We start from the raw sequence: 12,984 nt of genomic DNA, 5'->3' as shown, positions 1-12,984 counted from the left end.
CACACTGCACTACTTTATCCCCCAGCACAGTCTAACACATCCATGTGCCTGTGTGGACACACACGTGGGTGACTGTGACTTCCCAGAGGGACCAAAAACAGCATCTCAGAAGCCCCATTCTCAACAGGCAGGAAGTGGTTCTCTGCGGCTCTGGCGGAGCCCAGGGACTCGGATTCATGCATTCTACTCGGCAGGGGCTCACCTCCTCTGGCCGGCTCAGCACATGTCCCTCGGGGCCCGTGATGCCCAGATCCAGGATCCTCTGCTGTTCCTGCAATGTTTCAAGAAAGCCAGGCTGTCAGGGAGACCCGGCTCTCACATGGCTCTGACTACTGAGACCTGGGTAGAAGTTTCTCGGCAAGACATCAAAGTGGCCCTACTGAGCACTCGGCCCTCGTCCCAAGGCCCCATGAAGAAGGGGCTTGGCCCCCCGTTCCCAGTCCTGCCTGAGCTATGACAGATCAGTCATAGCCTCCCAAATGTAGTCAGCTGTCCCCCTGGGCTGCTGAAAGCTGATGTGTCCCCAGCCCTGGGCAACAGCATAAAATACCTAAACATGGACGCCCATGTCCCCCACGCCACAGGCAGCCACATCATAGCGCTGAGAGAAAGCACTTCTCTGCAGTGAAGGATCAGGCTGCGCATCCTGCAGAACACACCAAGGGGCACCTGCCCCCAACGTTTGCCCAGTGTGACTCCGCACAGTCCCACTGGGTCACTCTGCTTTTCCCCCCTGGAGCTGAACCACGCATGCCGCTCCACTCTCTCAAGGCTGCCCCTCGCCCCGGGGGTCACATCGAGATGATGAAGAGGAAACGCGTACCTCTGCGATGATGTCGCCATTCTCCGCGTGGACCTGGGCAATTGCTCCAATGTCCCGGATCACACTCAGGACTTCATAGATCTGAGAGAGGGAGGGGTGGGGGCGGAGACTGAGACTTCCATTCTCCTGATCACAAGAACTACCACCTCCCTGTCGCCACAGGGACCAACACACATGCACACACACACACACACACACACTCTCACTCTCTCTCTCTATCTCTCTCTCTCTAGTCAATGTTCCACTCCTGTTAAGGCTGACTTTTCCAACATGCCCCCAGCAATGTTTCTGGCCACAGTGCAGGACCTCTCAGTAATTAATAGAGGTGGTGAAACCTACAAGGGCCTGCATTAGGAGAAGTTCATGGATGACATCTGCTCTGCCCCAGGTATGCTGAGGAGGGTCTGGGTGCCCCTCTCAGCCACACGGTCCCACAGCAGGTATCTGCTTCTAGAGCCTGGTAGAACACAGGTCCTGGGGGGCCAGGGCACTGGGTTCATACCCTCCCTGAAAGGAGTTATGTTAGTGACTTTATCCACCTGCCACTCCCTTGAGCATACAGTGGAGGCAGCTTTCAAGACAGCAGCAGAGGCCCGAACATTCCAAATGCCAGTCGGCCTGCTCAGAAAAGGCAGCTTTTCTTACCTGGGAATCTGTGAGCTGGAAGCGATCTTTGAAAGCCATGTACACCAAGAAGGAATTGACCCCTAGGGGATGACAAAACAGAGAGGTGCAGACGTGATTCACAAGGTAAACCAAATACCCTGCAGGGGAAAAAGGAAGCTATAACACTACACATATGTGTGGAAAGAGACAAGGGGGAAGGAAGGGAGAGACAGAGAGAGATGGAGACTGAGAGAGAATGACAAAGCAAATGGGGTGAGATATTAACAGCTGGAGAATCTGGGAACAGAGTGCTTTTTAGCATTTTGACAATTGTCTCTAAATTCAAAACAATATCAAAATCTTTCACTGCCGGGATTTGTACACCCATGTTCATGGCAGCATTATTCACAAAAGCCAAAAGGTGGAAACAAATCAAACATCCATAAGTAAATGGAGAAATAAAACGTGGTCCAGCCACACAATGGATTTCCCGCCTTTGAAAGGAAGCGAATCCTGACGCATGTTACAACATGGATAAACCTAGAGGACATCATGCTAAGTGACACAAGCCAGTCACAAAAGGACAAATACTACAGGAGTCCACCTATATGTCAAATTTACAGAGACAGAAAGTAGAATGGGGGTTGCCAAGGGCTAGGGGGAGGGGCAGTTAATGGTTAATAGGTAGAGAGTTTCAGTTTGGAAAAATGAGAAAGGTCTGGAGATGGATGGTGATAAGGGCTGCACAACCAAGTGGATATCCTTAGTGTCACTGAACCGTACGTTTAAGGATGACGAGGATAAATTTTACATTGTGTTGTGTTCTACCACAACTAAAAGTTAAAGTTTAGAAGTAAGAATTGCTCTTAACTGTTGTGACTTTAATAAGAACATAAATTAGAAAATCTTGGAGATGACAATCTGTAATAAATGTCTTTTTTTTTCTGGTAAACAGATGGCCCTTATGCTAATTTCTAAGAAATTTAAATAAGAAAAGGTCCATGAGTGTGACAAGCAGATGTCACAGTTCTCGCCCTGGCATTGTAGGAGTTCTTGCTTCTAGAGGCACCAGACCAAACACCTCTGCCCAACACCCATCACAATGGTAAACAACTGTTCAAACAACCTTCTAGTCTTGGAGTTTAATTCAAGCCACAGGGGGTGCTGGAAGCTGCCCAAGTTCAATGTCTCAGGACGTCCCTGCCCTTCACTCCTGCTAGGCAGCAGTTGCTATGGTAACGCTCAGGGCTGGTATGGAGTAATTTCATTGGAAGTATTGAGTCCATTTGAGTCTCAGTATTCTCAAAAGTGAGAACGGTCAAGGGTTTCCTAGTTTCTTTCATATGGGACCTTCATGCCAGGAGAAGTCTTAGGATAACAAATCCAATACTCTCATGGGAGATTTTTGGTTTTAATTGAGTCTCATAAATGTAAGTGATTTGCCCAAGGTCATACAGCTAGCCTGTAGAAAAGGAGACAAATTCAACACTCCAGATTTTCATCCCAGGCTTTTTCTACCGTATGTATGGATATCCACCACATCCACGCCCAAAGTTCCCTCCTGCCATATTACTCACAGGTCATGGTAATTCTGAGCCTAGAAGTCCCAGAAACCTAAAGCATAGACACTTCCTTGATAATTAGGATCCAAAGAGGTCAACATGTAACCCTACGTGACCTCTAGTCTATAGCCAAGGTCAAGGAGACCCCCCGCCCCCCGCAAGACAATGCGGTTTGGTAACACTACCCAAACCTCCAAGGTTCCTGTGAACAAGGGGGTCTCAGAGGCCCCCTGAGGTCAACAAGATTCCCCCAGCCTCCCTGAGAATCTTTCAGAACCCAAAAGAGTCCTAAGCAACCAAAAAGACCATTCAGTTGCTCCCAGAGCCTCATCACCCTCAGACCTATGCTGGTTCTTCTGGGTTTGCGGAAGAGGCTGCCCACGTCTTGTATTCAGGGTCAAGACCGCCCAGGCTCCTCACTGCCATGTGCTCTGTGCTCCTTGGAGGGCAAATGGCTCCTGCAGCCTCAGCTCCCCAGCCCAGCTGGGCACATGATTCCTCACACCAGTAAGTTATCTGGCCACCTCCTACCAGCACACCCTGCAGCCCAGGCCCTCCCTCCCAGCAGGCACAGGGGCATCCATTAGCACTACTGGCAAGAGCTTTTCTTCCGCCAAGCCAGCTCATGGGCTGGAAAGGAAATATCCCCAGAAGGCGTCGGTCAGCACAACCTACCGTGGTCCTTCACCAGGGCCTCCATCTCCTCTTGGATGCCCTTATGCCACTCGGTGATGTCCACGTGCAGAGAGTAGTCACAGCAGGACTTGCTGTCAGCCCATTCCCTCCACTGGTCAAAGGCGGACAGCAGGCTTGTCCCAGGCTCAGGAACCACATGGTCAACTAGAAAAGAGCAGACACGTGTCGTCATCAACAGGAGCTTTGAGGGTTGTGGGCCAGCAGCTGTTTCCCCACGTCAACCCTGACCAAGGGGCTTCTTGGGTTCAAAATTGAGATGGTGATCTCTCTAACCGGCCTCTAAGAATCTGCTTTAGCCAGCTGACTACCCAAGAAGGAGAAAGCAGAAACCTGGTGTGGCTTGACTGCTCTGCTGAAACCACGCATGACCCGCCCAGATCTGATTTCCCAGCTCAAAACCCCTGAAAGCACAGACCCCAGGCACATTTCACAGACAACGAGTCCTTATGGACCACGGCAGTGTCAAGTGGCGGGCCAGAGCCGCCAAGCCCGTCCTTGTGTTGATAGCTGCTTGTGAGACGCCCCCCCCACCAGACGACAAGGAACTTGAGGATGCTGGACCAGAGCCACGCAGACGGGGCCTTTCAAAAGCTCCCCGCATATCCACTCTCACATCGCCACTCAGATTTCTCCGGCATAATACCACTTTGTAATTTAAGGGAGATCTTTCATCCTAAGAGTTCAAAGCATTTTTAAAACCGCAGTTATTGTTATATCATTATTGAGGTAGGCCGATACGGAGGTCAGAGGACTCTGAAGTCAGGCTCACATGAGTTTGTTTCTTGGCTCCACTCCTCACCAGCAAGGTGCTCTTGGGTAAACTACTTTAATCTCCACTACCCTAGGTTTCTGGGCTGGTTTAAAATAGAGATATTACCTACCACCTATATTTGTTATGAGGACGGAATGAGAGAGCATAGCTATCAACCTTATGTCACTCCCCTATTTAAACCCTCCCATGGTTCCTCTTACTCTTCAGATAAAAATGAAAGTTTCCAACAAGGTCCCAGCTGGGTGCTTGCCTACCTCGACAAACAGCCCTGGACCCCCCTTGTATCTCCTCTCTAACCACTCAGGCTGCATTTCAGTTCTTACAATATCAGCCTGCTCCCTTCTGCCACAGGGCCTTGGCACATGCTGTTGTCTCTCCCAGGTCTTGAAGAGCTCTCACCCAATTACCATGATTATGCATCTTCTGCAGAGAGACAAATGGAAATGACGCATCCAAGATCAAGTCAAACTGATGCAACCACTGGACTGTTTGAACACAATACCCAGGACTCTTGGCGCCTAAAGCAATGAATCATTCTTCTAAATATTAGATTTTGGTACACCCAGGTAAGCAGTTCTCCACTAAGAAAATGTCCACCCAGGCAATGCTAGTGAGCTCAGATTCCTGAATTGGATCAAATCTTGCAGACACTGCTAAAGTGGAATCAACTGCCTCAAAAATATGGACAGCAAAACTGAATTTTCTTTTGACAAAATTTACTTTTTATAAGTAATAGTATATGTAATTAAATGGGTAAACACATGGCTAGTATTGTAATACATGTAACATATAATGTTTCATGATGAAAGCAATGAGGACGTACGCTTCTCACACAAGCCTGGGCCATCTCAGTAAAATGCTAACAGAGAAACCCTGACAAAGCAATTCCGATTTTTCTTCTTAAATTGTGTCCCCTTGCCCCCAGCAAAAGAAAAAAAAAGGTGGGGGGGCGGGGGTGGGAAGGAAAACATGACTCTGCAGCAACCACGGTTTGGGCAGAATCTCCCTAGTTATGCCACTGGCTTCCCCATCTGCCTTCCTCCGAACCACCCTTCGCCAGCAGCCAGCGGATCTGAAACCTTTCATCAGATTTGTCACTCCCCAGATGGAAGCCTTTGATACTTGTCCAGCATTTCTAAAGTAAAATTCTAACTCCTTTTCTTGGTCCTGAAGATCCAGTCCTGACGCATCTCAGAAGCATCATCTTTGCCACCTACCTCTAGCTCACCTCTTTCTGACTGGGCTAAATGTCACCATCCCAGGGTGACATCCCTCCTCCTTCTGGCCAGGTCCAGGGTCTTAGGTCACATACCCATCGGCAGCAGTTTCTGCACCTAGTTTCCTTCTGACTCGCCCCCTCATGGGGCTGTAAGCTCCCTCGGAGCAGAGAGTGGGCGCCTGGATAGAGGAAGTGCTCAATACAGCTTGTCAACCGCTGAACGAGAGCTCCCTTCCAGCTCCCACGCCAACCTGTAACATCAGGTCAAGCACAAGACAACATGCCCTGCTGGAAACACGACCAGATTTTTCCACTCAACCCCAAGCGTGGGTTAGATCATCCGGTACCCTGCTTTACACAGGGTGTGTAAAGAGCATCTTCAGAGCTTATTAAACACAGATTCCTGGACATCACTCCGCAGAATGTCTAATTCCGTAGGTCTGGGCTGGGACCTGAGAATCTAAGCTTGGAATAAGCATCCCAGGAGCTGCTGACTCTTCCTGGGACCACTCTGAGCATCACGACCTGACTGTAAACCTTCTCCCAAGGACCACTCCCGCCCCCTGCATTCCCTCAAATGCCCGCTTTACCATCAGGGGCCTGTGTGCGACATAACCGCACTATCCCTTACCAAACATAAGGGATAGTTCCCTCCATATCTAATAACGGCTCCTAGAGTTCTGAACTCCTGGAAACTCAGGACACTGGCAAAGCAGAGGCTTCAGGGAAATAAACACATTTCCTCCAAGAGCTCGTGACACTCGGGAACGTGTCCCTGAAAGGCCTCCACATGTTTTCCCACAGTCCTCTTTCCATGGAAGCTCTCCTGGGAAGAGCTGCTCCAGGAACAGGGCAGAGTGTCATCGTCATTTCCGGAGGGAGCAGAGTCCACCTTTGAGGACAGAGCCTGGAAACAACTTGCACGGAACACACAGGCTTTTTCCCTGGTGACATGCCTAAAGGCCAGCTCCTCACCCCAGCCTTGCACCAGGCGGGGAAAGAAGATGGACTTTGGGGTCAGTGAGCCCCCCATTCTGGCTCTAGTTACCGCTGCATCCATCACTCGCCTGCTGTGTCTATTCTCCGGGACCACTCTCTCTTCCCACAGAAAACGTGGGCATGAAACTACCATGCGTGCAGGGCTTCGAGAAGTTCAAGACAGCATGCGACAGCGCCTGGCCAAAGGTCTGGCACACGCTGAGTTTTCATTCCCTCAGGATGAGCCACTGGAAACACCAGTGTGGTTTCAGTGGGAGGCCTGTGAATCTGGTTTGTGAGGGAGCCAAGAACACGCCCCGGGACAGGGGCCTGAATCGAGGAGTTAGAATCAGTGTCCGGAAGGGCTCGCACTTAGAAGACGCCAGCTATTTCCAAAGGGCTGTTAGTACTTTTCCTAAAACCATCAAAGGACCCTACATTTTTTAACAGCTTTCTTAAGGGGTAATTCACATACCAGTCCATTCACCCATTTAAACCGTACAGTTCAATGATTTTTAGTTTAGTCACAGAATTGTGCAACTGTCACCACAACCTAATAGTAGAACATCACCCAAAAAAAGAAACCCCGTACCCATCAGCGGCCCCTCCTCCCAGCCTCCCACCCCGCTACTCCCAGCCCTAAGCAACCACTAATTTGCTCGTCTCTATGGATTTGCCTATTTTGGACATTTCCTATAAAAGGGATCATACAATATGTGGTGTTTTGCGTCTGGCTTCTTTCACTCAGCACAGTGTTTTCAAGGTTTGTCCACAATAACATGTATCAGCAGTTGGTTCCTTTTTATTGCCTTGAGTGGTTTGGGTACCCTATTGGGGGGGGGTGCCACACTCATGGCATGTGGAAGTGTCTGGGCCAAGGATCAAACCCACGCCACAGCAGTGACCCAAGCCACTGCAGTGACAGTGCCAGATCCTTAACCAACTGCAGCACAAGAGAACTCCCTGGTACACCATTTTTATGTTTACTGGATATTGGCAAAGTGTTGGACACCACATAAGTTGCTCCTGGAACATTCAGATCTAAGACCTCTTTGGAGTCTGTAGCATTTAAAAGACCCAATGTTTAAAAATTTTTATGGTAATTGTAGATTCACATACAGTTGTAAGAAGTGATAGAGAGAGATCCTCAGACCCTCCGTCCAGTGACCTGCCCAGGGGTCACATCTTACTAACCTTAGTACAATGCCACCACCAGGAAGGCACCCTGACATAATCCAAGACCCCAAGTTTTTAAAAGGCCAGTGGCTGGTGTTTCTGATCAGTTTTCCAGAGGCCCTTTGTATTTAAAACACACAGACATGCCAGAAAAGTCATTACCACGGTCCCTGCTCTGGAACTGAAGTGGCTGAGCAGGAAACATGTGGAACCACAGTGTGTGGGGGGTTAGTCAGATTAGCAGGAGCAGCGGCTGGGGGGGCCCTGGGCCCTCCCCCTGCCTCCCTGAAGCCTCACACACTGAACCCTGTAGGGGCAGGTCCAGAATCTCCCGTTAGTCAGTACACACACCGCCCATGCTCCCTGGGGCCTCTATCCCATCGGAACTGCCCCTCACTGGCCTCCCATTCCAGAATCAGCACAGCCTCGGTCCCCAGGCCCTGACTTAACTGTGTGTGCGGTGGCCTCTCCCTTTCTCATCTTAGATAAATGAATGGATTTGCATGAAAAGCAAACCATCAGGGAGATGTGACAACACAAGCCACCACGGGCTTATCTATGGAGTTCCAGGGCTGGCATCTATTCAGCAAAATGCCCCGCAACCGAGTCAGCAAGGAATGGCTTTTGTGGGTGGAAAGATAAGAGCCTTTGGGAGTCTGGCCTGCCAGTTAGGATGACATGGTTTTATTCTGGGAAAAAAAAAAAAGGCAGAAAGGGAAGAGAAAGCACCTGAGCCTGAGAATAGAAAAGGGACAGGTAGGAGTTCCTGTTGTGGCTTGGCGGGTTAAAAACCCAACAGAGTGTCCATGAGGATGTGGGTTCAATTCATGGCCCTGCTTAGTGGGTTAAGGATCCAGTGTTGCTGCAAGCTGCAATGCAGGTCAAAGATGTGGCTTAGATTGGAGTTGCTGTGGGTGTGGCATAGGTCACAGCTGCAACTCTGATTGGACCCCTAGCCTGGAAACTTCCAGATGCCATAGGAAAAAAAAAATTTGCAAAAGACAAGGGCAGGTAGGTGAGGCAGTGGGAGAGAGGCCAGGTCAGATGCCTGAACTCCTGGCCACCTCTGCGAGCTCCTCATCATAGTCAAGATACTCAACCTCCTCAGACTTGAGATTCCCCATCTGTAAAACGGGGTTAATACTAGTATCTAAACCACTGGGTTCCAATGAGCTGTAAATGAGTCAACACGGGAGCTGCTCAGAAGAGCACCTGCTACAAAAAGACCAGCTGGGAGTTCCCGTCGTGGTGCAGTGGTTAACGAATCCAACTAGGAACCATGAGGTTGCGGGTTTGATCCCTGGCCTTGCTCAGTGGGTTAAGGATCCGACATTGCCATGAGCTGTGGTGTAGGTTGCAGACGCGGCTCGGATCCCGCATTGCTGTGGCTGTGGTGTAGACCGGCATCTATAGCTCTGATTAGACCCCTAGCCTGGGAACCTCCATATGCCACGGGAGCGGCCCTAGAAAAGGCAAAGACAAAAAAAAAAAAAAAAAAGACCAGCTGAAGACCAAGTCCCATTCCTTCATAAGGAAAACTCCCACATAAATCCTTCTGTGAAGCATTACGGCAGCTCTAAAGCACATGCTTCCAGGGCTCACTACTCACTTTGTGCAAATATACTGCTTCTCCCGCAATGCAAAAAGGCATTCTCCTAAGAGCTGGAACTATCAGAATTTTTGTGCCTGATGGTTTCATCCATAAACAGGCAACACATTGCTGCGGCTGCGGTGTAGGCCAGCAGCTACAGCTCTGATTGGACCCCTAGCCTGGGAACCTCCATATGCTGCGGGTGCAGCCCTAAAAAGACAAAAAGGCACAAAGATAAAAAAATATAAATGGGCAACAATAACATCCCTCACCACATTTTTTTTGTGAGTGTTCAATAAAATGTAGGCTACCAGTCAGATAGGACCAGTTATTCGTCATGGTCTCTGCTCTTGGTGCCCTAAAGCATCAAACAGGAGGGCTGGCATACAAGAGGTGCTTAATAAGCTCAGGAGAGACCAAACACCAAATGTGCCTATGGCAAGCAAGGCCGCGGCCAACTCTAGGACTAGACCCCTCTTCCGCCCAGGGGCGCAGACACTGGACTCTGAGAACCAACACACAAACCGAAGGACCCTTCGCCCTGCACTGAGTCCTCGGCGCACACAGTTCTCTGGTCCGTCCACCACAGAGACCCGCCACAGCAGTTTCTACATCCCAGCCCTCCTGAATGCACGAGGAACCCCGCTGCCCGAGGTTACTCCTGGCCAAAGAAAGGATGACCAACTGCAGTGTAATTCACATACTCTGAAGATGAGAGTACCAGCAGCAATAATTACTATCCTCCAAGCATTTCCTAGTTGCCCAGGACCAATCAATGCATCTTCCTTGGATTATCCAGCTTAATCCTTACACCAGCCCCCTGAGGTGGGAGCCAGCAGTGGCCCCAGTTTTCAGTCAAAGGAGCTGATGGACAGTGAGACTGAGTAACCTGCTCATGTTACTTAAAACCCAGAGCAGGAGTGAGACATTCATGCCATCCAGGCTGTGGCCAGGCAAGGCCCTGGGCAGCTCTAGATGATGGGCAGTTAATGTGGCCTGGGCTGGTGTGACTACCGCCTGGCAGAGCTGAGCTGTGACCCCAGACCTGTCACTCCAGAGCACTTAGCCACACCAGCTCAAAAGCAAGTGAGGAGGGGTGGCTAACTGAGAAGTAAAATGCAATCTTATCCTTTTAATTTTTATAACTATAGCAAGTAGCTCAATCATTCAGTAAACAGAGAAGATAACTGTGTATTAACTGCTAACTGCTGGAACCTTAAGGCACTTGGGTCACGCCCTTATTTCTCTTTCCTGAACTCCCTTGAATGTAATTGTGCTTTTAAAAACTAAACAGGAATGGAGTTTCCTGGTGGCTCAGCAGATTAAGGACCCTGTGTTGTCACTGCTGTGGCTCACGCTGCTACTGTGGCATGGGTTCAATCCCTGGCCCTAGAACTTCTGCATGCTGCAGGTGCAGTCAAAAAAATGAAAAAAACTAAACAACTGTATTCATATAAACCAAGCTGAGCCATAAGAAACCATTTAGTATCCAGCGATCACTGCTAGAGCCATTAAGCCAGATCTGATGGGAATAAGGGCCGAGGCAAGTTCCAGTACAGTGTATTTATAAAACAAATAACCTCCTAAGTGGTCTGATGATCAGCCAGCTTTGGAGGAAACAAACTGTGTCCCTGATATACTGAAAATCTATTTGGGAAAAAAACTACATTAAAAGGTACACACAGGAATGACTGTTCCATCCTTGGGCTGCAGCCCTGCCCTTTCTGCCCAGCTCTGAAAAGGGCTGAGTGCTATCGAGGGCGCCACGTCCCGGTCCACTGCACCCCTGCCACTCCCTACCCAAACACAGGATGGATTCCTCCCAGCCCCAGCCCCCCATTCAGTGTGACTGCCCCCAGCTGCACTGCCCCTGCTCCCAGACAGCACGCTGCAAGTCGGCCTCTGCTCTGGACAATCTTCCCCTGGCTTCTCTGTCTCCCCCACATTCTCACTGCTGGAGTCCCCGGGAGCTCTATCTTCCTTAATTAGATTCCACTCCCATTTCTGACCCTTGTTCCAAAGTCCTGAGCTGGAGATCAGAGCCTCAGAACAGCAGGTCCTTCTCTGCCTGGCCCGCCTCTTGCTCTTATCCGACTTTTCCTCTCTCCTTCCTTCCAGCCACTTCCCTGATCTCTTCCCTCCCCATTCCTCTGCTTCCCGCAGTCATCCTGTGTCTTGGGCTCAGCACTCACTGGTGGAGTGAGTCTCAGGAAAATCCCCATAATGAGCAGCTGGAAGCAGGTGGGACCCCACCACCACCACCACCAACAACCACCACCACCACCACCGCTTGCAGCACCTGTCAGGGTGGTTCCTGCACGAAGGTGGCTGCCCATCCAGAAGGTGCAAGTGGCCACCAAGAGCTTTCCACACCTGCAGCCCATGCCCCCTGCCACCCGATGTCCCTTCCCTCGGCCCGGGGCCTGCTGCCCGTTCCTTCTAGGCTGCTGGATGGTGACTCTGTAAGTCCAGGAAGTCCAGGAGTCAGAGCTGAAGACAGAGGGTGGGAGAGAAGAGGTGGGGGACAGGGCAGCCAGGAGGCCCAGTTTCCAAACCCAGGGTTAGTTCTGATCCTAATAATGATCTTGGTTGGTTTTTTGGTTTTTTTTCTTTCCTTTTTCTTTTTAGGGCCGCACTTGAGGCACACAGAGGTTCCCAGGTTAGGGGTCGAATCGGAGCTGTAACCACTGGTCTACACCACAGCCACAGCAAAGCAGGATCCAAGCCACATCTGCGACCTACATCATAGCTCACAGCAACGCGGGATCCCCAACTCAAGGAGCAAGGCCAGGGATCGAACCTGCATCCTCACGGATACTAGTCGGGTTTGTTTCTGCTGAGCCAGGATAGGAACTCCCTAACGATGATCCTGGAAAGGCATCCTGGATTTTCATTCCACTTTCACAAGTCAGCTCGAGACAATTATGACCAAAGCTCCCCCCTTTAGGGAAACATAGCCACTCCTCCAGAAAGTTTTAAAAATAGAAATGGTGCCTTAAATCATTTTATAATTCCATACCACCGTCTTGCATTTATTTGACTGTACCGATATCAACCTCACATGGGTATAGCTCCATAGCGGTTCACAACATGTGATCACATACCGTACCTCATTTGATGCTCAAAAACCAAGTGGGCAGGTTCACAATGCTTGCATCACTCAAGGACTTCGGGAGCCGTGAGACTTGCCTACAGTTGTGCAGACACTAACTCAGAGCTGGAATCCCAACCTGACTTGTTTTGCAGCCTTTCCTAACCACCACCTGTTTGGCATATCTACGAATAGCACGCACCTCAACTTTCCAAACCCAAACCCTTTTCTATCATCAAAAACATATGCGGGTTCACTTAAGTGGGCAGCTAATGAACTTAACCCGGTGGACAGGGGAAGATGCGGCCAATGTGAGTCACTGAAAGGCAATCTGGGGCGCCAGGTAAGAGCTTGTCAAAATGTCAGCACCTCATAAAACCCCTCTCTTTGAGGCTGGGTACGGCTTGCACATGGCCTCCTTGCATGTAAGATCAAAGGCCACACTAATGAAATCTTTGTGTGGCAATGAA

General features: G+C 50.0%; 1 protein-coding gene across 3 annotated transcripts in view; it reads right to left on the bottom strand.

The window, feature by feature from the left end:
- Positions 1-12,984, bottom strand: part of DPYSL2 (dihydropyrimidinase like 2) — a 117,108-nt gene that overhangs the window by 29,618 nt on the left and 74,506 nt on the right. For all 3 annotated transcript variants that reach the window (XM_001927801.6, XM_001927796.5, XM_021073575.1), the window contains exons 4-7: positions 3,667-3,831; positions 1,469-1,530; positions 824-904; positions 203-271 (exon numbers count right to left, since the gene is read on the bottom strand). In XM_001927801.6, coding sequence (XP_001927836.1) covers positions 203-271; positions 824-904; positions 1,469-1,530; positions 3,667-3,831 — 377 coding nt within the window. The remainder of the gene's footprint in view (positions 1-202; positions 272-823; positions 905-1,468; positions 1,531-3,666; positions 3,832-12,984) is intronic.

This window comes from Sus scrofa, chromosome 14 (assembly GCF_000003025.6).
Source record: "Sus scrofa isolate TJ Tabasco breed Duroc chromosome 14, Sscrofa11.1, whole genome shotgun sequence".
Lineage (NCBI taxonomy): Eukaryota > Metazoa > Chordata > Mammalia > Artiodactyla > Suidae > Sus > Sus scrofa.
The sequence above is the reverse complement of the archived record's forward strand: the minus strand, read 5'-3'. Positions and strand labels throughout refer to the sequence as shown.